This window comes from Spizellomyces punctatus (genome assembly GCF_000182565.1).
Source record: "Spizellomyces punctatus DAOM BR117 chromosome Unknown supercont1.1, whole genome shotgun sequence".
In the NCBI taxonomy this organism is placed as follows: domain Eukaryota; kingdom Fungi; phylum Chytridiomycota; class Chytridiomycetes; order Spizellomycetales; family Spizellomycetaceae; genus Spizellomyces; species Spizellomyces punctatus.
In genome coordinates this window covers 127,965-150,069 of record NW_015971537.1, presented here as the reverse complement: position 1 = coordinate 150,069, position 22,105 = coordinate 127,965, and the positions used below count along the sequence as shown (strand labels likewise).

The window sequence follows — 22,105 nt, the reverse complement described above, 5'->3', positions numbered from 1 at the left end:
CTTGACCGCCACAATTTCTGTGCTTTCATTTCAGAACTTCAAAAAACTGTAAAAAACAAACGGCGTTTTGGGGCCGCAGCCGGAAGAATGCAAGTGAAGAAGTGACAAGAAAAAGGATTTTTTGTCGCTTTGATTGCTAATAATCGTCATGGTGGAGGGTTGGGGAATCATTCGCCAGTTGGGGATTCCGTCGTCAAAAGAAAAAGCAGATCGGGACAAGACCAGAAAAAAAAATAAAAATAACTACTGTGGTCTCCAAAATAATATGAAAAATAAAAAGCAGCAATAGGCGCAGTTCGACATCACTGTTTGAGACTATGAATTCTAGTTAAAACTCATCAATTTTTTGGCTCAAGAACCTTTGGCGGGCGGACTCGGACGACCGCCCTTGCCCGCTAAATATGGCTTTTTTAACCATGGTACATCCCGATACCCTGATTCGACCAAGGAAGCGTACCGTTGCAGGATGTGGGGACGTTCAGCGGCTTAGAGTGCCTGTAATAGCATAGTTACTACATCTACCCTACCAGGGCTTGATGCAACCACAAATTGTTGGGCATTCAGAGCCCTGTACATCCATATCGCTGGGCAACGGATAGATATCAGATGTATTATGATTACGGTGTGTTCCCGGTGGACTGGACTGAGTAATAAGTACATTTTCTGTCCAAATGATTCGACAGGCTTTGAACGGAAAAGGAGAACCAATATCGGGTGGTTAGATAACAAAGGGTAACAGCCCTGCGGGTGTGCTAGTGGATACCCGAATCGTGAGGACATAAAAGTGCTTACTGCTTACGTACACGTTTTCATGTTTATTCCACCAAGCGACACCCACCACAGGACGATGCACTGGTGACCATTTTTAGTTATTGGATAAATGCTATCTAGGAAATCAGGAGGGATTTAGGAGGGACTGAAGTGCATTCCACGGTATTGAGCTATTTTGGGATTGCGACGTTGATACGGTTAAAGGATGCACGGGGCCATTTTTGGCTGCCATGGAAGAGATTTTAGTAACAGGACGAATGCTTCCCGCTCGAGAATGCAAAGCTGATTTGAGGATGCTCTCAAACTTGCCAAGTATAGCTCTGGTTGCATTCTCCCAACGCAGATGCATCTGGTATAAAGAGAAGGGCATGGTGCAAAGGCTTCTCCCACCTTCATTTGAGTTTAGCGATGAGACGATTGGAGCGTGAGCACTCTTCCCAGAGTGAAATTTTAAATTTCCGGAACAAAGTACAGGAATATCGACGGCAATATATCACGCAACTACGACGGCTACGAGAAGAAATCAATGAACTCCAAAAACAGGCATTTCCGGGGACTCCATCAAACACTGTAACCACAGGACGAACAGTCATTTCAATGGTCCCCCCATCTTCTTCCCGGTTTGACAGTGATGCTATGAACTGGCGCCGATTTTCTTCCTTGCAACTAAAAGTATATCAATGGCGTCGAAACGCTGACTTGAAAATCAGAGAATTGGAACTCGAGATATCACTACAGAGGTGGATATTGGAACCTGTAGTTGAGTCGCCGTCGCACACGAAACACTGGACATTATCAGATTATGCCACAGCGCTTTGGAGGATAGATACTCTGGAGACTGAGCTCCTAGCGAACGCGTCTAGCTTTTGACTGGGTATTTCCAACATTGAGGACAGCATCGACGAGAGAACGCACGGCATTACAAAGGCATGTACTAGTTGTCATGATAGCTACGTCGCCAGGACATAGTTCACAGGATCCTGTCGAATGATCAAGACGCAAGAAAGGATTTTCTTTTATGAACCCTTGCAGACACAACAGATCTTTGATATCATCTGGAGGAGCATGTACCCCAACTCTCAAATGGACGAATGGGGTGATATCTTAGGCATATTGAATCCTGAAAGCTAAAGGAAAAAAAAAGTCACGCACCAACCAAAGAACAATTCTACAGTGAATGTTTTTGCACATGCATCTTACAATATCTACTGTTGAACTACCGTCCGTTTCTTGCACTTGAAATTCCTCGTTGCTGATACAGTCTAATCTGAAAATGTACGGGTAACCATTATTATGGTATCAAACCTAGAGCTCCGAGCCACCGTCCAAGCGCTTGTAACAAAGAAAAAAATATAAGGATGGACCAACAAACAACCAGTGCATTCTGCCCTCGAAAAAGAGGCGGATGCTCCTCTCACCACATGGAAGGCGCTGTAGGGTGATCACCCGCTCGCCTTGTTCAAGGTCAGTATTCCATGACGTAAGCCATTGGAACGCCCGTGGATGTCGCTCGACAAAATATCCAGAGAAACATGTATTCTATTTCTATTGCCCCTGAATGGTACAATGAGGTATAAAAGTTATCACACACAGAGATATCCAACTCGAATAAATGACTGTTCGCGTGCAGATGCCTATACAGCAGCCGCTTGAAGCTTCCCCTTCTTGTGCTTGTGCAAAATCTCTTTCACAATTTCGATATACTCCTTTCCGCAACCCTTGGCAACCGCCAAGGCTTGCTCAATAGTTTCAATGGTAAAGAGTTCTTGAATGCCAATTACTTCCAGAAGGACGATCCAATCTTTGGGAGCTAGTGTGCAGACGCCCGCCGAGAGATAGCAGTTGGGGTGAGTGCCGTAAGCGAATGATTTGAGTTCAGAGCAGGACATTGGTTTTGGTGAGTTTGTCGAGTTGTTTGGAAGTTTGGGGACGAGGCTATGTTGAAGACAAGACATGACATTGTACATCCTAAAAGAAAGGGGGACAATATGTAAGGGAGAGCGAATCCCTAAAAGTCTCCCTTGCTTTGAAAAACTCACCATTGTTCTCCAGCATCCGTAAACTTGTCAGCACTAGCTTGAAATTTGGAGCAAAACTTGTTTCCATAGCCGAGAGCATAGCCGTCAGGTCCACATGGAATAGCTACTTCAAGGCAGGATGCGTAAAAAGTGCAAGTGTGCGGAGTGGGAGCAGTGCAGTTTTGTGGCAGCTCAATGTTGGCAATTGGCTGTGGGATGGCAGTGGCCGGGGGGGCAATGATAGCCAGGGCCGGCAAAAGGAAAAGTGACATGGATGCAATGGAAGGCATATCGACTTGTTTTAATGAGCAATGTATAAAAACAATGAGGTTTGTGTTCCTTGTCAAAAGGCTTGCGAGGAATCAAGTGAGACTGCCTTGCTTTAAATAAACGACATTCTTCCTCGGTCGTTCGTCGTCGTCGTTCAAAATAAAAAAAAAAAACGAAAGCACAAAAACCAAATTTCTGGGGGTAAAAAATCAAATGACGTTCAACTGTTGACTGAAGTCAACGCAAAAAACGTGATTTCGTGGCCTACAAAAGGCCCGCTTTCTCCGCACTTTTGCTTTGGAGACTTTAACGACCTTCAACTTGCAAAGCAACGGAGCTTTTGCCCAATTCAACGGTGGAATATGGAACAATTCAATTCCACAATGGAAGAAAATATGGAATTGGCTTACAAGTTGCTTGTCAGCGATAACGGCGGTCGGATCAACATTCTGGCTTTGTGCTCTTGCGTTGTAGCTACTTGGTAGATTGTCTTTTATGCAAAGCTACTCTTGCCAACTTACTATTGCTTGATAAACGGCTTGTTTCTTGTTCCATGACACCAAAAACGATATGATGGATCATGTCGTGTTTTAAATAATGCATCTACCTGCACTCCATGTGTGCCTTCTATGCATTTCTACTCCCGCCCATTCTTTTACGCCTTGTTTAAATGCATCCGTTTTCGTTTTCTGTAAGTGACGGCATGCAAATGGTTTGTATTTAAATATCGATGAAATCAAAAAAAGAAAAGCCATGGCCGAATGCGTGGCTTTCTCGAATGGAAAATGCAAAACGTCACCAATCGGCCAGCCCAAAAGGGATTACGTGAAGGGGAGGGTCTTGCTTTCCTCCTCCTCCTCCTCCTCCTCCGTCCGTTTCCGGGACTTGCTAATACTAGACACAAGACACTGGACACCACTCGCCATTATAAAAGAACGAGTTTTCCATCTGGATTTCCCTTTTGTCCATTTCACTTTTTGTTACTTTTTGACGAGGTTATTTAGTGATGGCTTCCGTGTCGGCTGCGTTGCGGGCTCGTGTTCGGCGTCCATCGATGCTCAGGTAAAAATAGTATTCCTACACAGAACGAGAATGTGGAGGATATACACCTAATCCATTGTGAATTGTTTGCAGCAAAATCGCAACTGCTGAGGATCTTGTGCCAATGTTTAAAAATGGCATGGATATCGGTTGGTCTGGATTTACGGGCGTCGGTCAGTCTCATTGAGTTCGGTGTACGGGAGTTCACAGATTTGGGTAACCCATTTTTTTCCCACAGGCTATCCTAAAAAGATTCCTGTCGCTCTGGCGGACCATGTTGAACGCAACAATCTCCAGGGAAAGCTCAAATTCAACCTCTTTGTTGGGGCCTCGACGGGAGCTGAAACGGAAGGTCGGTCCCTCTTTGTAGATTTGATCTATTCATTTGTTCCCACCTAATGCGTATTGCCGGTTAGATCGCTGGGCAGCGCTTGACATGATTGATCGACGGTATCCTCATCAAGTGGGCAGGAACATTGCAAAGGGTATCAATGCAGGGCGGATACGTTTTGCAGACAAGCATCTATCAATGTTTGCCCAGGATTTGGTTTATGGTAAAAGGATCTCGACGACGCAATACAGTCACCAAACGTCTGACCAAACACTGTACAGGATATTACACAAAGGACAAACCGAAAAACAAACTCGATATTGTCGTTGTGGAAGCTACGGCTATTACCGAGGAGGGTGGAATCATTCCTGGTTTGTGGCTGAATGTTTTCATGAGAGACCATGCATATTTTTGAATGAACGAATCTGGCAAACAGGTGCATCTGTGGGAGCTACTCCAGAATTGATCCAAATGGCCGACAAGGTCATCATTGAAGTCAACACTGCAATTCCATCTTTTGAAGGTCTTCATGACATTACCATGAGCACCCTTCCGCCTCGTCGTAAGCCATACTTGGTCATGGCAGTCGAGGACAGGATTGGTACCAACCATGTGCCGATTGATCCCGAGAAAGTCGTGGCCATCGTTGAGAGTAATCGTCCCGATAACACGGGAGGAAATGATCCAGAGGTATGTACCGTGTATCTGCATCACAATGCCCTTGTATCGTCGGTGGCTGATTAGAGTGGAATTAGGACGAGACATCTCGTGCTATCGCAAGCCACCTCTTAGAGTTCTTCAATCACGAAATCAGACACGGACGTCTCCCCACGTCACTTCTTCCATTGCAATCCGGGATTGGAAACATTGCCAACGCAGTGATTGGAGGCCTTGCAGATGGCCCATTCAACAATGTGACGGTCTGGACCGAAGTTATCCAAGATACCTTTCTGCGGTTCTTTGACAAGGGTAACCTCAAATTTGCCACTGCAACGTCCGTCCGTTTCTCGCCGGAAGGCTTTGAAAAGTTTTACAAGAATTGGGACCGGTACTATGATAAGCTTTTGTTGCGGTCGCAGCAAGTAAGCCCCCGAATTTTTCGCACATTTGTTCCATTGCCTTGGTTGTGAGTGACGAGGAAACGACTTGCACATTAGGTGTCAAACTCCCCCGAGATTATCCGTCGACTCGGAGTGATTGCGATGAATACCCCGGTTGAGGTGGACATTTATGGACACGGCAACAGCACCTGCGTGATGGGATCCCGGATGCTCAACGGTCTCGGCGGTTCAGCCGACTTCCTTCGTAATGCAAAGCTTTCGATCATGCACACTCCATCCGTTAGACCGACCAAGAAGGATCCCACTGGTATCACAACCATTGTGCCCATGTGCACGCATGTGGACCAGACCGAGCACGATTTGGATGTGATTGTTACTGAGCAGGTATGCACTGGGTCCACATACTGAACGTACACTGGCTGACTGCTTGTTGTTATTCCAATAGGGTCTAGCCGATCTTCGCGGTCTCTCGCCCCGAGAGCGTGCTAAACTCATTATTGAACAATGCGCTCATCCAGACTACAAGGACGTTCTCATGGACTATTTCAAGCAGGCAACCAAAGAATGTTTTGCAAAGGGTGCAGGCCACGAGCCTCACATGTTGCGAAATGTGTTTAGAATGCATCTCGGACTTGAAAAGGAGGGGACAATGAAGGGACATGGCTGGGAGTAGAATGCAAGTGTTTGTGGTTGACCCAATGTTGCGTAATGGACTTCTAGATTTGCCTGTCCGTTTCTCGAGCAAAAAAGATTTCCGTGACGGATAATGTCCAGCTTGGAACGCAGCGCTTAAAGCAAGCTATTCGTGGAACTTGAGGCGACAAGCCTCGCCTGCCAACCTCGTTGCTGTCCAATGATGCTTTCAAATGCTGCCAAAGAGATTAGAAGCCCCAAGATTACAGATCTCGACAGCAATGCAAACAAGAAAGCGAAGAAATTCGATGTGGACATTTCCTTAGCCATGGCAGCAAACCATGGCAGCAAACGACACTAGCCTTGCCCGCAACTGGAATCGAATCCTGCTGCCGTTTTGCACCATACAAGAGTTGGTACACAAAACACCACTCCACACAAACCACGCTCGAGTCTTACGCATCTCAAACCTGTTTTTCTCATCTCCAAAGAGATTCCTGCCATCGAATGTTCTAAATTCTGTGAAACGGAAATCGGAGCTCTCCTGTTGGGGGAAAACAAAAAAAGCCAAGGCAAGAACATACAAAAAAAAAGCGAGGCTGTGAGGGGGGGCGGAGGGTTGCCCGCGCGCGTCACAAAAACAACAAAACGACTTGGCATCAACAATAAGTAGGAAGCGAGAGTTTTGGGCGACAAGAACAAAAGAAACGACTTGGCATTTTGTCTTGTAGTCTTTGGGGGCGACACATTCTGGACGGGAGGGAAGAGACTTGGACTTGAACAAAATGGCGTTTGCAAGGCTCTTGTTTTGGGAGAGTTGCCTTTTTTTGCAGGGCTCCCAGTTTCCTACTCTGGGAATCGTTAAAGAAACAGGCGTATGGCAAGCCAATGGGGCAGAATGGGGGGAGTTGAGAATTGGGGCTTTTGTTGTTGCAAGAAACAAATGACATATGGCTCAAAAGGGGATTCAAACTCCCCAAGCGTATGGCCAGCATTTCTGTTGGACGGTTCAGCGATCTGGCAAAAAAGTGAGCCAAAAATCGCTCTCGGTTTGCCGCACTGTATCGACTGTGGTAATTTCAAGGGCATTGGAGACAACACAAAAGAAAAAGAGAGGGAGATTGGGCCAAGGGAAAAAAAAAGGCCAGATCCCATATCTCGCCTGGAGCTTATCGGATGGGCAAGGAAAGGGAACCAGTGCCAAAGGCTGAAAAAAAAACACAGGTTCCCACCCCATCCTGCTTCCTGCGTTTGGTGAAAAGGCATAAATACCGAGGCAGATGAGTCTCATCCCCCTCGCCAGTTTTCCATTAAAGGACACAGTGTGCGTGTGTGTTTTCTCTGTGCGGAATCCTGCTTGCGTGCACTGCTGCTCCCTCCTTGTCGACTTGCAACACACAAGAATAACGATCAAAAGATGGAAGAAATCAAGGCATCCTCCAACAAGCGATCGGCTTGGGACTCGCGCGACCAGGGGCAATACCTGCATCCTGTTCACACTGACCATAGCAATGCTGGTATTCAGATCATGTATGTGCATGGATCGTTTGTATCAACTTTTTGGCGGCAGCAATGTAAGATGGATGTCTGTGCTTCCCAGGTACCGGACAATGTCAATCAGGCTTGAACAAAACAACAACCAGGCCGCAGACAATGAACTCAATCCGCCAGACATACGCGAGATCAAGGTCCACTTGAACAAGCCCGAAGATGTCTTTACTCGATTCAGTACGCATCCAGAAATCGGTCTTGACAAGGCAGCCGTCGACCGCAAGAGCAGAGAGGGGAAGAATATCATTTCTGAACCTCCAAAGAAACACTGGAAACTCATTCTTCAGTATGTCTTTGGGGGATTCAATTTCCTCATGTGGGTCGCCTTGATTGTGACTGTGGTAAGTGCTCGATTATAAAATCGCTAGTTATTTCTAGACCTAAATGGACATTGGTTGGCACATGCAGCTTTCGTATCAACCTTTGGGAAGTATGGATGGATCCACGCCTGCAACTTTTAACCTTGGAGTCGCGGGACTTATTGTAAGTGGGTCCGCCTTGATGCGATTGCTATACATGACGAACTCACATCCTCGTTGTTCGCAGTTCCTTGTGATTGCCGTCTCTGCCACGTTCTATGCGCTCGTCGACTGGCGCGCGGGGCAAATCATGAAAGCAATCAACAATGTCGTAGCCAACGAGGCAACAGTGATTCGTGACGGAGTTGAAAAGACAATCCCTGCTTCGGACGTTGTTGTCGGTGACATTCTCACTCTGAGATTAGGCCAGCGCGTCCCTGCAGATGTCCGCCTTATTCAAGTCTCGTCGGATCTCGCCTTTGATCGAATGCTGCTGACAGGAGAGAGTGACCCCATTCCCGGAACGGTTGAGCCTACCGATACGAATCCTCTTGAGACAAGAAACCTTGCGTTTGCATCTACCTTTGTTGTTCAAGGCAGTGGCAGGGGAGTCGTGTATGCCATTGGTAATTACACTATGATGTTGCCACTGTCTTGTTGGTTTTTCCCCAGCTGTTGGGCTTACGATTTGATTAGGTGACCGCTCGATCATGGGTCACATTGTTCGGCTCTCCGGACACCAGAAAGCCCAACAGACTAGCCTTCAAAAGGAACTTGGTATTTTCACGGCAATCATTTCGGGACTCGCCCTTGGATTGTTCTCCTTGGCCATGCTTGTATGGGGTACTTGGATCAGGAATGCCTATCCAGATTACGCCACGCCTTCTGTCGCTATCATCAATGCCATTGGTGAGTTCCTAGGTTGATGATATCCCTAATTCGGTCGACAATGCTAACAGGTCACTCCATGGTCACAGGCTGCCTCACTGCATTTGTCCCCCAAGGACTTCCCGTCTGCGTTGCACTGACCCTTACCATTGTTGCAAAACGAATGTCTCGACGCCAGATTCTGGTCAAAAATCTAGCGACTGTAGAAACTCTCGGCTGCATGTCTGTCTTGTGCTCGGACAAGACCGGAACCCTCACACTCGGTCAAATGAACGTTGAGCGGTGCGGTTTTCTTAACAAGACGTTGACCAGCCAACAAGCCGCGACGGAGGGTGAAATGCCTGCAATCAAGGATATGAACCTCATCGCCCGACTGTGCAATGGTGCTGTGTTTGAGGGAGATCAGAATGACGGGCCAATAGAAAATCGGAAGATCAAAGGCGATGCGACCGACTCGGTAAGACCTTTAATATCCATTGGTAAAGCGTTATAGTAGCTGACGCGCGCGATCCTCTATAGGCAATCTTGCGCTTTGGCGAGTCTCTTCCTCACACGCCTATGCTCCTTTCCGCCCACGAGAAACTCTACGAGATTCCTTTCAATTCGAAAAACAAGTGGATGCTGACAGTTGTCCGCGATAATACAAAACCTTCGACCTGCCCCGTGTTGATGGTCAAGGGTGCCCCCGATATTCTTTTCAAGAAATGCTCTAGCATTCTTCTTAATGATGGAAGCGCGGTTGCATTCGATTCCAAGGCACAAGAGACAATGTCACTTTTACAAGAGCAATGGTCTGGCCAGGGCCAACGTGTTCTCGCGTTATGTAAAAAGAACCTTGGCGACGTGAAAATTGATTGGCAAGATCGGAAATCGGATGAAGTCGTGTGTGCTCAAGTGAACGATTTGACTCTGGTTGCACTACTTGGTAAGCAACGTCCTGGGTGTTTGGTGAGGTTTTGCACGTTACTCACCTAGACGGGTGCGCATTTAGGCATTCGTGACCCTCCTCGACCCGAAGTGAAGAAGGCGATTGAAACCATCCACAAGGCTCACGTTCGCGTTTTCATGGTGAGACTGCTTCGTTGGAGGTGGCCTTGAAAAAGTCGAATTAATGGAGAGTTCTAGGTCACTGGTGACTTTAAGAACACTGCCGTTGCCATTGCAAAACAAGTCGGGATTGTTGAGACCGAGCGCGTGGATACTCTGCAAGATCTACGAAGCAGAGCCGACATTCGGGCAGCGTTTGCCAACATCAAGAGCTCGTTGATTAAACCTGATGAAGATCGCCAGCCGGCTTCTCTTGTCATTACTGGAGAAGAGCTACACGGAATGACGTCGGAAGATTGGGATGTTGCCATCGGAGGCTATCACTCGATCGTGTTTGCGAGAACTACACCCGAGCAAAAGCTGTTGATTGTGGAAGAGACAAAAAAGAGAGGGGATAATACGGTTGCTGTCACTGGTGACGGTGTGAATGATGCTCCTGCTCTCAAAGCAGCAGACATTGGAGTTGCCATGGGTGCTGGTTCAGACGTGGCAAAAGAAACGGCTGCAATGATTCTTCTCAACAATGATTTTACGGCGATCCCATATGCCATCGAAAACGGACGCTTGGTTTTTGATAATCTCAAGAAAGTTATCATGTACTTGATGCCAATAGGGTACGTTTTGTCATGCAATATGCCGTACTCTTGGTTATCTTGACCTGACGTTATTCCACATGCAGAACCTACGTTGAATTTATGGCTGTAATGGCAAATGTGTTTCTCGGAGTCCAGATTCCTTTATCCTCGTTTTTGCAAATCTTCTTTTGTGTGACCAACGACATTGTCATGTCCACTGCGTTAATGTTTGAGAAGCCAGAGTCAGGTATGATACACAGCTCCAAGTCTTTCCCAACAAGAGCTAGAATCCTCATTAAATCCTTTTGATTTATAGATCTTATGGTGCGGAAACCACGTAATGCCCGAAAAGATCGGTTAACAGATTATCGTTTCTTCATAAATATCTACTTGTTCATTGGTCTGATGGCATGGCCTTGCGCAATGGGCATGTTCTTCTTGTACATGTCTGAACAGCGGATCTACTTTTATGACATGGTCTTCGCCTACTCGAATTGGACAGATGGGTATCTTGGATACACTATGGATGAGCTCACACATTTCCTCAGCGTTGGGCAATGCGTCTAGTGAGTGAATTTTGGAATTCTTTTGTGAGAGGTTCTTTATTGATGGTGGTTTCCTGCAGCTACGTTACTATGGTTATGTTTCAATTTGGCGCCATCCTCGCTGTTCGCAATCGAAGCGTCTCGATTCTTCAATCCAACCCTTTCTACGGACCTCGCCGCAATCTCAGACTCTTTGCTGGAATGGCTTTATCGATCTGTATCGCCCTCATTGCGCTTTACGTTCCGTTCCTTCAAAACTTGTTTGGAACAACACCCATTCCTACAAAGTTTTGGTTCATTCCGTTGTCCTTTGCTGCTGGCGTTTTGATTGTAGATGAGATTAGGAAAGCGCTGGTGCGAGCGTTCCCCAAGTCCCTTCTTGCCAAGATTGCCTGGTGAGCGGTCGGGTCAATTAGAATCAGAAATTACTCGTATTGGACTTGAGGACCTTGGCGGCGTTTGAGCACAGACGGGATTTCGGTGCTCTGTAGACATTTCTTCAAATTACCTATCAACTTGTATAAAGAATATTTCAAATAGTTTCCCCCATAGCATGAGGTTAATAGATTCAAGTTATCCGCATTTTATTTATAATGGTTCCAATGTGTATGTGATCTGGTTTGGTCTCTCGTCGTCATCGTTCCAAACCGCCAGTTGAAATTGGGGAATGGCAGTCAGATGGCTTCCCCACCTTCCTACATTACTATCAGCAAACTTGGAGAAGGAACGTCTGGGATAGTATATAGATGCCGTCCAAAAAGCGGAGGAGCCGATGTGGCCATCAAAGTCATTCCACGGTCACAGCTCGGTCGGTCTCGCAAACAAGAAAAGGTCGTGCAAGAGATTGCCATTTTAAAACGACTACGGCATCAAAACATTGTCCGCTTTGTAGACCTCGAATGGGATACTCATAATGTGTTTATCGTAATGGAGTTATGTGAGCTGGGGAACTTGAAGGAATTTCTGGCTCGCAAACATGGACGACGGTTGGTAGAGCGGGATGCTCGGTGGTTTCTCAGACAAATTGCAGCAGGTATGACTCTCTGCGTACAAAGAGTACATTTTATTATTTTTTGGAGTTGGGACTGATGGTTTTCTTATCAGGCCTCTTTTTTTTATGGTCTCATAGTCTTGTGCATAGAGACTTGAAAAGTAGGTCGCAACACCACCATCGTGTGTAAGCTAATACAGCCCTAATGGGTTTCTTGCGCTATTATGCACTAGCGGAGAACCTGTTGTTGACTGCGAATCCAAATTCCCATGGTCAACCTATTCTGAAGATTGCGGACTTTGGTATTGCTGATTACGGCCGAAATCAGGATTTTAGTTCGGCAGCCATGAAGGAGAAGATTGGCACTCTGGCGTATGTACACATATGCTTCAGTATTCTTGTGCCTTACCAGAGAGCTTACAACGTCATCGTGGCTTTTCTTTACTGTTTGACAATTTGCTGTTGAGCAGTTATATGGCGCCAGAAGTTCTAAAGGACGAAGAATATGATGCGCGCTGCGACCTGTGGTCTGTTGGAGTAATATTCTATGGTATGATTTATGGGTGATTTTCGTTCGAACCCGCTATCGACTAATTGGATTCATCTCATCATATGCTAGAAATGCTGGCTGGTTCTACCCCCTTCCATACTGCCAGCAGTATAGACGATCTTCTCAAACAAATCCTCTCCCCAACCCCCTCTCAACTCATTCTACCTCCCACAATTGCACGAACAACCTCTCAAACCGCACAATCCCTTGTCTCCGCCCTCCTCACCCGAGATCCAAATAAACGATTGACATTTGACGAATATTTCGATCATCCATATCTTGATTTGACCCATATACCAGGATCCGAATCCCTGAGCAGTGGAATGGAATACATAAGTGAAGCAGTGGAATTAGATAACAGATTCGTGCGGTCAAAAAATCCATCTGGACGTAAGGAGCTGAAAGCCTGGAAGCAAATTATTGACCTGTACGCGGAAGGTGTTGCGCACCTTTTAGCACATGTTCAATATTTAGGACCCCAGAATCCTGATGCGGTTCAGGTTGCGGAGCTGGTCACTCGGTACATTAATCGAGCGGAAAGTCTAAAGCATCAAGTGGAAACGTGGCAAAATTCGCCAGGAACCGCGGGCGAACGGCGGAGATCCAGCGGTGATCAGGATCGGTTGTCGGCACCACCCTTCTCGGTCAAAGCAGGTCCCATCTCATCCTCGCTCGCCCGTACGGACTTTCTTTCTTCTCCGTCGACACCATCATCTGCAAACGCGCAAGTCCAAGCCGCCCTTGATGTACTCAACACAGCCCAAAGTCTTGCTGCCACCAATCCTAACCACGCCCTTCAAGTATACGACACTGGATTGGCACAGCTTTTGCGCGCGATCGCGATGACTTGCTCTCCTGTGGAACGGGACAAGATTCGGAGCGAGGCATGCGAGTGGTTCGATCAGGCTGAAAGATTGGGTCAAGCTGTTAAACGACAACAAGAGACCAAGGGGTGGCAGGTGGTTGGAGGCGGGATTGTGAGGAAAGGAGGGATGATTGATATTGTATATAATATGCCGGGTGAATATCCTTCGTAGATTGTTAGATCAAATAGACTTTTTTGGGATTTTTTTCTCTTGTGAACTGAGATGCTGCACATGGTTTGTTTACAATTACAAGAAACCTGGTCTGCAGCCGTGCTGATTACTATTGGATGTCAACTGTGGACGACGGACAAATGAACAGCATTACAAGCATCAAAATTCCCCGTCCTTTCCATGATGGGCGACAGACATTACTTGATTATATACGCTTTCATTGAGTTATGCCAACTCCTCGGAAAGAGATCGGGTCGTGAGGTAGGTGGGGGCTTGATACATTTTCTCGGCAAAATCTAGAGTTGCATGCTGTTCCTTGCAGCAAGCAATATCGTTGCCAGCTCACCCACCGCGTTGCAACAACTGTTGACAATGTGTCCAATGCCAACGATATCAAGCCCTTGACATTAGGTTTCGGCAAAGTGATTCCATATTAAAAGCGGTCACCGCCTTGCCAATCCAGCTAGTAATGAATAGAATTCCCCCCACAGAGGTGCTCAACTATCCTAGCTGCCTATAGTATCGTCCATACAAGTGGACAGAGTTTGCCGCGACAAAACAAAACGCCTGCATATGCTTCAGGAAGTATCAAGGCCAGACAGATTCGGTCGGTGGGTGGGATGAACTGAGCAGAAGATGGGACCTACCTTTTAGTGTCAATGTCCTTCCAAACCCAAAAGCCATTTCTGCGAGTGGCCAGTCAAACAAATCCTTTGGTGTGGTTCGCCACGATTACGATGGGCGCGTCTCAGTTGCTGGTCGAGAAATATCCCGTTTACAACTTGTCATTTTCATCCTCCACAAATAGCATCTTTCAGTTCATATTCGTTCCTTCCGTGCTTTCTGGGCCTGTAACATATACGCTGGACTTGACGGCCACTTGCGAATTAGTATCATCCTACACAACTGTGCGCTAAAGTCGGAGAATGGCGGAAGACCCGTACTTTGCGCTCAAAGAGTAACGCTTCAACTTTTGCCAAAACGCTTCCAAGGTTATACCTCGTCATAACCCATATTTACCAATCTAGTGAGGTTGAGATCAATGTCGAGAATACTACAAAACTGTACAGGCACTGGAATGAACTACTCAACGCACCTGACACTTCAGCATCCGCGGAGAGTTTTCGACGAGAGTCGGAAGGATTGAGGGAAGCGCTGCTGGACATTGACGAGGACCTAAAAGCTCTTCAGGAGACAATAGACATTGTGGAAGCCAACCCAGCAAAGTTCAGATTAGATGTTCGAGAAATTGGGGAACGAAAAGACTTTATTGCGCGGACGCGCAAGACCATCCAGGTGGGTGGGCGGAGGGTGCATTCTAGACGACAACCGTGGCCATGAACCTCGCCAAATAGAGCATCTTGCTAATTTTTGTATCATTTTGCGATAGGACATGCGTTCGGCGGTTGTGAATCCCTCAACAGCAAAAAAGATCGACAAGGAAGCACGAGAGGTATGTAAATCCGCGCACCCAACAATCTTGTCCTCATAAAATGACACCTGGACAACTTTTGATGTACTCTGCCAGACGCTCTTGCAGACTAAAAAATCCGTCAAAACGACCGCCCCGTATGGACGCACTCAAGAAGATTACCAACTCTCAAATCAACGATTTATTGAGCGCGAAGCACAGCAACAGCAGGTGCTGATGCAGCATCAAGACGAACAGTTGGACGGAGTATTGGACACTGTGGGCAATTTAAAGGAAATTGCTTCAGTAATGGGGCGCGAGCTGGATGATCAAACAGGGTAAGCATATTCAACTTGGTAGATATATCTTTCTCATCGAGAAGCTGAGTGGCATGTCGCTATTAGACTTTTGGTAGATCTTGAATCGGGTGTAGATACAACTGCAGGCAAACTGCAATTAGGCATGCGACGCATGCAAGAATTCATCAAAGCTAACGCGGGTATGATCGATACGTTGCCTTGCTCTGGTTGATATCATATGCTGTGTTTTAACCGCCCTCACCTCTAGATACGAAACAGCAGTGGACAATACTGATACTTGTTGTGGTTTTAATCATTCTCATCATTCTAATAATCATGGTATAAAATGACACGTCAATTTGAGTTTCGCCATAAAATGATGGATTGGCGATGTGATACGGCCCTACATGATGGGACACGGCATATTATTAGAATGTACAGTGGGCGCATAGAAATATATCCCTGCCCGGATTTTCATCCTCGCCGATTTCGCGATGCAACCTTTCGCTTGACCCGGTCCACTTCTCCGTGCCCGGCCATTTGGGCACACCAGCCTCTCTAGTTAGTTAGAGTTGCGTTGCGAAATGATAACGAACAGAAGAAAGAGCGCCTGGAAAGAAACAGAGCGATAGTTATTTGACATATCGATAATCTTTTCATAGTAAAATCTACCCTACGAATCGGAACTAGAGCAAGATGCCACCTATATATACAAGCCTGAGGTAAAATACGTATAAAACAGTTTATTTTAACATGATCATTATGGCCGATCATCATGAGAATAGCTTCGTATCAGCCCAGCGCAATCAGCTCATTGTTGCTTGGTAAGCGGCGTCAGCTTCTCCGGTGCCCATTGAAGATTGCTGATTCTGCCAGTCTCTCCATAATCGATCTTTTATGCGTTGCTCGTTTTCAAGCTGTTGATAGAACGTCGTGGCCGATGCTATTACTTGTTCTGGCAGACCTGCAAGTGACCAATGCCCGTTGTTACATTGGTGAAGTTTCAAAGGTAGGAATAAACACTCCACCGTATCTTACCTGCTGCACGGGCACAATCGATGCCGTGACTTTGAGTCATGACACCAGGCTGGAGCTGGTATGTGTAAATGAGGTGCCCTTTCTAAACGTGATATGGGCCGGTTAGTGCAAATGTTTGTTCTCGAGCCTCAGGTGCAGGCGCCGTACATCATCTGCCAAGACCGCGGTCTGATAGCACTTGACCGCATCAAGGGACTGGGTTTGGTCATCCTGTACCCGTGCCGCCAGTTCATGATAGTGAGTGGCAAATACTCCTCGGCACTTTGAGTGTTGATGCAGATAGACAAGTGTGGCGTGTGCGATAGCAAAACCATCGTTCGTAGATGTTCCACGGCCAATTTCATCCATAATCACCTAGTACAAAACGAATCGATGATATTAAACCTCCATATTGTCACGACAGCAGTATACCTCCATTTGCTGACTTACAAAGCTTTTCTCTGTTGCGTTTTTGAGAATGGTCGCAGTTTCTCGCATCTCGACCTACAGCGAAGAATATGGTCAACTACCCGGACTTTATCATGCCCAACAGAGCGTAGTATCCTACCATGAACGTTGACTGATGAGCCGCAAGATCGTCAGAAGCACCGACTCTTGAGAAAACTTTATCGACAATCCCAAGGCGGGCAGATGACGCTGGCACGTAACAACCGGTTTGCGCAAGGATGGATAGTAGAGCGCTGTTATGGCACACCCAAGAGTTTAACACACAATTCGCGACTGATCACTGGAATCTCTACTGCTTACGCACCTTTGTCTTAGGAACGTGCTCTTCCCACCCATATTCGGCTGATCGGAAAGCAAGAATATGTTAGGACCTTACGCGGAGAAGGGGTCACATTTAGAGGTGAGAATTACCCCAGTGAGGAGCCACAAACGCTGGTCGCCGCCAATATAGAAATCATTCTTTACATACTGTAACAAACTGTGTCAATTAATTAACTCAATACACGATTGCAACTTGTTCTTACCATTGATTCTCGGTACGTCTGAGCTCGTTCCACTACGGGGTGTCTACCACCTGTAATGGTGCATCTATTTGAGCTTCTGCAATAACGTTTTGAATCCATCTCGCATCACCTCTCACATCATGCACAAGTCTAAGATGATACTCAAATTAGATTTTGCCTGGTGACGGTTCATCCAAGTAGACTGGAACACTCACTCTTCGGTGACCACCGGTCTTGTGTATCCACACTCTTGAGCATGGGCTGCTATAGCAGAAGCTACGTCGATTTCAGCGATTGTTCTGCAGGTTTCAATGAACGGCAAGGTGTGTGCTTTGATCTAAAAATGCGTGTGAACGGTCCGTACTCAATCTAATTGAGTCGGGTCAGAAGCTTACCCTTCCACAGGCACGTTCAAATACGTCCTTTTGGATCTCAAGGAGCGCATTAGCAGACTCGTTCAATGATCGATAAAGTCCGGACCAGTGCTAGGGATTCGTGAGTCAAATATTCTTCAGGGCTGAATGAGAATCTTGGAAGATACGCACTGTGTGTGAAAATCGCAAGCCGACTGAAGTATTTGCTCGCTCCAAAAGTTCTGTGTGAGAGTCTTTTTCGATACGGGCTTTCACAGCAAGACGAGAGGGGCCCCTCACATCCTGAATAGCGAGTATGGGGCCGAGTTTGGGGTCTGCAAGTGCGCTAATCTTAAACTTATCCTCTAGGCCTGTGACCGCGTTAGCCATATTAATGGAATTATACATTTGATTATTACCATATTTCCGTGCTAGCTTTACTCGGTACGCCTCCTCTTGTTGCTTAAGGACCTGGTGAGTACGTCTCTTTTCATCAAGCTCTGCAGATATTCCCTCTTTAATCGCTTCCAAATCGGTTATCTTCTGCAAATCCTGCAACTTTTCGTCAAATATCTCATCGCAGGCATTCAGCAGCGACCTGCAGCTCCCGAGCTTTTCCGCAAGCGCTTCAAGTGACTTTATTATACCAGCAGAGGCAGCACCTTTCAGCTGATTTTGTTTACTCTCCAAGAGACGGAAGATTTGATCGGCCATCCGGAGGGTTGCAATGATATTGAGGTAATCGCCGGGGGTGGCCTTTGCCAGGTGAATGCGCTGCAGTGCTCTCTCCACGTCTTTACAGTTCGAAAGCAGCTCTCGTACGTCTGCCAACAAGTGAGTGTCGCTGAAGAAGACTTCGACAAGGTCCAGTCGTCGATTAATTTCATCAATGGATATGGAGGGAGCCTCTGTGTACATGGAAGATGTCTCCTTAGCACCGAGTATGTAGTCTGGTAAAAGACACGTCAAACCTTACTTAAACGGGTTGCTAACATGCGAGATCCAGCAGCCGTTTTGGTACGATCAATCTCGTGCAATAGACTTCCTTTTCGTGCCCTGTCCCGGAAAGTCCGCGTAATTTCAAGCGCCTGTTGGGTTACAGGATCAATTCTCATCACGTCCTCCGGGACAAACTCTGCAGGTGCTGGAAAGGAAGGTAGGTGACAGAAATTTTCTGCAACATATCCAAGTAGTGTACCCGCCGCTTGCACCTGAAGCGGCGAAAAGTCAGCCAGCAGCTTACGCATATCAGTGAGAAGCGCCCTAGAAGCATCCTCTTGTATGAGCAAGCCGCCCAGATATGCCTCAGCTTTCTTCTCCGTATCCCTCATACTGAGGTGGAATTCACCTGCTCGGTTACGCAGGGACTGGATAAGAGTGGGATGAGTCTCTTGTAATCTACGGTCGCATAATATTTCTTTTGGTTGGATACGGGAAAGATGCTCTTCGAATGTATCGAGGGAGCTCTCGCACACCAGGAAATCGCCCGTGGAAACATCTAGCCAGGCGAGCCCAAAGTCGCTTGGTTTATCAGAATTAGGCAATGCTGTCACAGACAAGAGAAAGTTGTTCTCCCGACTCTCGACCCAATCCTCGTCTATTAAGGTACCAGGGGTTATGATGCGAGTGACATTGCGCACTTTTGTCTTCGTTTTGTTCGTCAGGTCACTGCCTACTTGTTCGACCAGTGCAACAGTTTTTCCGTGCTTGACTAGCTGCTCCACATAATCCTTGTATCTCGCCAGTGGAAATCCTGCAAACCTCAGCTGATTTTTTGTCTGGTTCTTTGGTCTCGCAATTTTTAAATGCAGGAGATCTGCAATTTCTTCCAGATATCCTTGGTGGTCATAGATCTCAAAAAACCCTCCCACTTGGACCAGTAATATGTGATCGGGATATCGATCTTGAATTTCCTGAATTTCCGCCATAAGAGCGGTAGTAGGAATTGGCGTTTCGGCCCCAGTTCCGTCTCCTGCATCGACCAGAACCGGAATGGGCTCCAATGGCAATGGAGGTAAAATGACCGATTTCATTCCCGCGCGTTTCGCTTTACTGACTTTGCTCGTTTTCTTACGCTGCTTCTTTATCTCCTCCGCCGCGGTGACACTGGTGTTCGACTGCCATCTCATGACTTGCCGGACTTGACAGGTTGGGAGCAGTAACGACGAGTTCCGCAACGACGAGGCACGTAGCGCCCGCACAAGTGCTCTCCGAGGGAACATTTCTCGCGTTAACTCACAGCTCTAAGGTAGAGGCCCACCAGCGTCAGATGGGTTCATCAATCGTAGCTCAACGAGCTCCCACCAAACACTTTCGCGGAGGATCTTCCAGCGTTGCTTTGGCCAAAGTTGCAATGTAACCGCATTTGGTTAAATGAAATCCCTTTTGGGACGACGTCAAAAAGAATTATTTCGCACTTGGGCGGACTTGTCGAGATTTCATTGAGTTCAATCGCCAAACAATGGCTGTAGAAACAGCGACATACTCCTTGGAGGGCCTTCAGGTATGGGGGAGGAGGGTTGGGCAAGTGGTAATGGAGTTCGTTGTGGATTCTGACACTAGTCTACGTACAGGAGCGACTTGCGGAACACCGAAAATGCTTTGATTCCCTCGTCGAACTCATTCCTGCTAAATATTATCTGGCCCGAGACGACGATGCGCCTGTAAGTGCTGCGGAGAGAGAGTATCGTACTGGGTGGAAAGTGTGACCGATTGGTTTTTTGATTGCAGACCGGAAAGTACATGCACAACAAAAAGAACAAAGCTCCAAAACAGGTAGTGAAAGAAGCGACGAAGAAGGCCAAGAAGGCAAAGGTATTGTTCTTGCGATTAGCTGAAATGCGAGCGCACAGCATGTAACGCTTCATGTCTCGGTGATAGTTGGACCCTGAGAACGTCAAGTCTGTATTGGACATTCAGACCGAGACCCTGGCGACGAGCGAGGCCGCACAAGAGGACGGTGGAGAACCAGCATCTGCTGACGATGTGGATCATATGGAAGGTTGGTTTTGCCATGCTGTAAAGGTGTCTCATGCCCAGAGCACCAATAACGTATCTCCGTATGGATATCAGGATTAGCCCCCCTTCCAACAGGGTCGATTGTGGAGCTGCAGGAGAAGCTGAAAAGCCGTATTCAAGAGCTTCGTACCAAACGCAAAGCACCTACGGGGACAGTAGATGGTGAAGCACCAAAGAGCAGACAAGAAATTTTAGAAAAACGGGCAAAGCGAAAGCGGGAGCGTAAGGAGGGAATCAAACAGAAGAAGGAAAAGAGAAGAAAGTTGGACGATACAAAGGTATGTCACGCTGACTGGTTTAATTTAAATACGTAACTCACATATGGGTCCCCAGGGAATGGCTATTGATGGACCATCAAAGATGGACACCAAAGCGAACGGTGGCTCTAAAGCCATTAAGGAGGACGTGACATTTGGCAAGCTTGACTTTGGTATAGCTGAGGTGGCAAAGAAGCGGAAAGGTCCAACTGATCTCACGGGACAGTTAAAGCAGGTCAGAATTACAATTACCGATATAATTGTCCAAGGAGTCATAAAAACTGACATACCGTCTATCACAGGCTGAAGCAAAGAAACAAAAGCTGGAAAAGCTGAAGCAAGTGGATAAGGAGAAGGCTGAGACAATCGAAGAAGCTGCGGTATGGAACAAGCTGCTTAAACAGGCAGAAGGAGAAAAGGTCAAGGACGACTTGAAGCTCCTAAAGAAGAGTGTGAAACGAAAGGAAAAATCAAAGGAAAAGAGTGCTACCACTTGGAGTAACAGACAAGCGCAGGTGAAGAAAGAGCAGGAGGAGCGACAGAAAAAGCGAGAGGAGAACCTGAAGGCGAGACAAGAAGCCAGAAATGCACCCAAAGGTTCAAAAGGGAAAAAAGATAAGGGCAAAAAGCCAAGACCAGGATTTGAAGGTGGGGTGCGAAAGAAGGGAGGTAAACCGTAGGGTGGTGGAAGGGCGGATACTGGTCCTTGGATGGGAACATCAGTCTTTCGGCTTGCGTAGGCGGCCGGTCTTCATTTTCATGTAGTATAATGTATTCACTTTACTGGAATGGCTGGACCAACTGGTCCGCTGCCTTAGCCTATTCTACAGCTCAATAGTAAGATATCGCACGTCGCCTGACCGTACTTGAGCTTCCGGGTAGATACCAACAGGAGTTTTCAAATCCCTAATATTGAACAGCTCCGCTGTGGAATCTGTTCCCCGTAATTTACCCGTCACCACATTCCTATATCGGCGATCATTGTCGGTGCATGTTTCACGGCATTTTTTCAACAAAAACGGACATACCTATCATATAGATGCAAAGACGCTTCTGGCGTGCGGTCTGTAATGCCTAACCAGAAGCGAAGCGATTGTTCTCTCAGCTTCCCTCTCAGATCCGCTGTGATGTCCATGCCAGAAAATCTTGAGAGATCTCTGCATGACGAGTT

General features: G+C 46.9%; 8 protein-coding genes across 8 annotated transcripts; 5 read left to right on the top strand and 3 right to left on the bottom strand.

Annotated features, from left to right (window-relative positions):
• Positions 1–2,292: 2,292 nt before the first annotated feature.
• SPPG_00060 (uncharacterized protein) lies at positions 2,293–3,232 on the bottom strand. The gene is made up of 2 exons (XM_016748397.1): positions 2,811–3,232; positions 2,293–2,739 (listed from the first exon to the last, which is right to left on the bottom strand). Exons 1-2 carry the CDS (start codon positions 3,077–3,079, stop codon positions 2,406–2,408), a joined length of 603 nt encoding a protein of 200 aa, XP_016612369.1. The 5' UTR covers positions 3,080–3,232; the 3' UTR covers positions 2,293–2,405.
• An 833-nt stretch (positions 3,233–4,065) lies between these two features.
• SPPG_00059 (acetyl-CoA hydrolase) lies at positions 4,066–6,165 on the top strand (the record flags this gene model as incomplete). The annotated part of the gene is made up of 9 exons (XM_016748396.1): positions 4,066–4,121; positions 4,194–4,273; positions 4,339–4,452; positions 4,517–4,654; positions 4,713–4,802; positions 4,868–5,121; positions 5,187–5,513; positions 5,589–5,876; positions 5,938–6,165. 9 exons carry the CDS (start codon positions 4,066–4,068, stop codon positions 6,163–6,165), a joined length of 1,575 nt encoding a protein of 524 aa, XP_016612368.1.
• Positions 6,166–7,542: 1,377 nt separating this feature from the next.
• Positions 7,543–11,429, top strand: SPPG_00058 (Na,H/K antiporter P-type ATPase, alpha subunit; the record flags this gene model as incomplete). Its single annotated transcript, XM_016748395.1, has 12 exons — positions 7,543–7,655; positions 7,726–8,017; positions 8,085–8,159; positions 8,223–8,601; positions 8,672–8,884; positions 8,953–9,320; positions 9,383–9,788; positions 9,855–9,931; positions 9,989–10,524; positions 10,590–10,732; positions 10,802–11,051; positions 11,111–11,429. The coding sequence occupies 12 exons, from the start codon at positions 7,543–7,545 to the stop codon at positions 11,427–11,429; spliced, it is 3,171 nt and encodes a 1,056-aa protein (XP_016612367.1).
• A 260-nt stretch (positions 11,430–11,689) lies between these two features.
• Positions 11,690–13,665, top strand: SPPG_00057 (ULK/ULK protein kinase). Its single transcript, XM_016748394.1, has 5 exons — positions 11,690–12,063; positions 12,135–12,182; positions 12,255–12,393; positions 12,492–12,571; positions 12,641–13,665. The coding sequence occupies exons 1-5, from the start codon at positions 11,709–11,711 to the stop codon at positions 13,606–13,608; spliced, it is 1,590 nt and encodes a 529-aa protein (XP_016612366.1). The 5' UTR covers positions 11,690–11,708; the 3' UTR covers positions 13,609–13,665.
• A 697-nt stretch (positions 13,666–14,362) lies between these two features.
• SPPG_00056 (uncharacterized protein) lies at positions 14,363–15,805 on the top strand. Its single transcript, XM_016748393.1, has 6 exons — positions 14,363–14,566; positions 14,637–14,904; positions 14,999–15,061; positions 15,137–15,357; positions 15,424–15,518; positions 15,587–15,805. The coding sequence occupies exons 1-6, from the start codon at positions 14,535–14,537 to the stop codon at positions 15,661–15,663; spliced, it is 756 nt and encodes a 251-aa protein (XP_016612365.1). The 5' UTR covers positions 14,363–14,534; the 3' UTR covers positions 15,664–15,805.
• A 121-nt stretch (positions 15,806–15,926) lies between these two features.
• SPPG_00055 (DNA mismatch repair protein MutS) lies at positions 15,927–19,971 on the bottom strand. The gene is made up of 14 exons (XM_016748392.1): positions 18,636–19,971; positions 18,079–18,567; positions 17,852–18,030; positions 17,702–17,791; positions 17,522–17,643; positions 17,437–17,456; positions 17,328–17,377; positions 17,215–17,271; positions 17,108–17,145; positions 16,904–17,036; positions 16,786–16,839; positions 16,504–16,710; positions 16,357–16,438; positions 15,927–16,282 (listed from the first exon to the last, which is right to left on the bottom strand). Exons 1-14 carry the CDS (start codon positions 19,879–19,881, stop codon positions 16,125–16,127), a joined length of 2,925 nt encoding a protein of 974 aa, XP_016612364.1. The 5' UTR covers positions 19,882–19,971; the 3' UTR covers positions 15,927–16,124.
• Positions 19,972–20,091: 120 nt separating this feature from the next.
• SPPG_00054 (uncharacterized protein) lies at positions 20,092–21,811 on the top strand. Its single transcript, XM_016748391.1, has 7 exons — positions 20,092–20,162; positions 20,233–20,322; positions 20,390–20,473; positions 20,540–20,660; positions 20,732–20,955; positions 21,011–21,169; positions 21,237–21,811. The coding sequence occupies exons 1-7, from the start codon at positions 20,121–20,123 to the stop codon at positions 21,612–21,614; spliced, it is 1,098 nt and encodes a 365-aa protein (XP_016612363.1). The 5' UTR covers positions 20,092–20,120; the 3' UTR covers positions 21,615–21,811.
• SPPG_08815 (uncharacterized protein) lies at positions 20,960–22,103 on the bottom strand. The gene is made up of 3 exons (XM_016756953.1): positions 21,963–22,103; positions 21,225–21,900; positions 20,960–21,143 (listed from the first exon to the last, which is right to left on the bottom strand). The coding sequence occupies exons 1-2, from the start codon at positions 22,067–22,069 to the stop codon at positions 21,759–21,761; spliced, it is 249 nt and encodes an 82-aa protein (XP_016612362.1). The 5' UTR covers positions 22,070–22,103; the 3' UTR covers positions 20,960–21,143; positions 21,225–21,758.
• Positions 22,104–22,105: the final 2 nt, after the last annotated feature.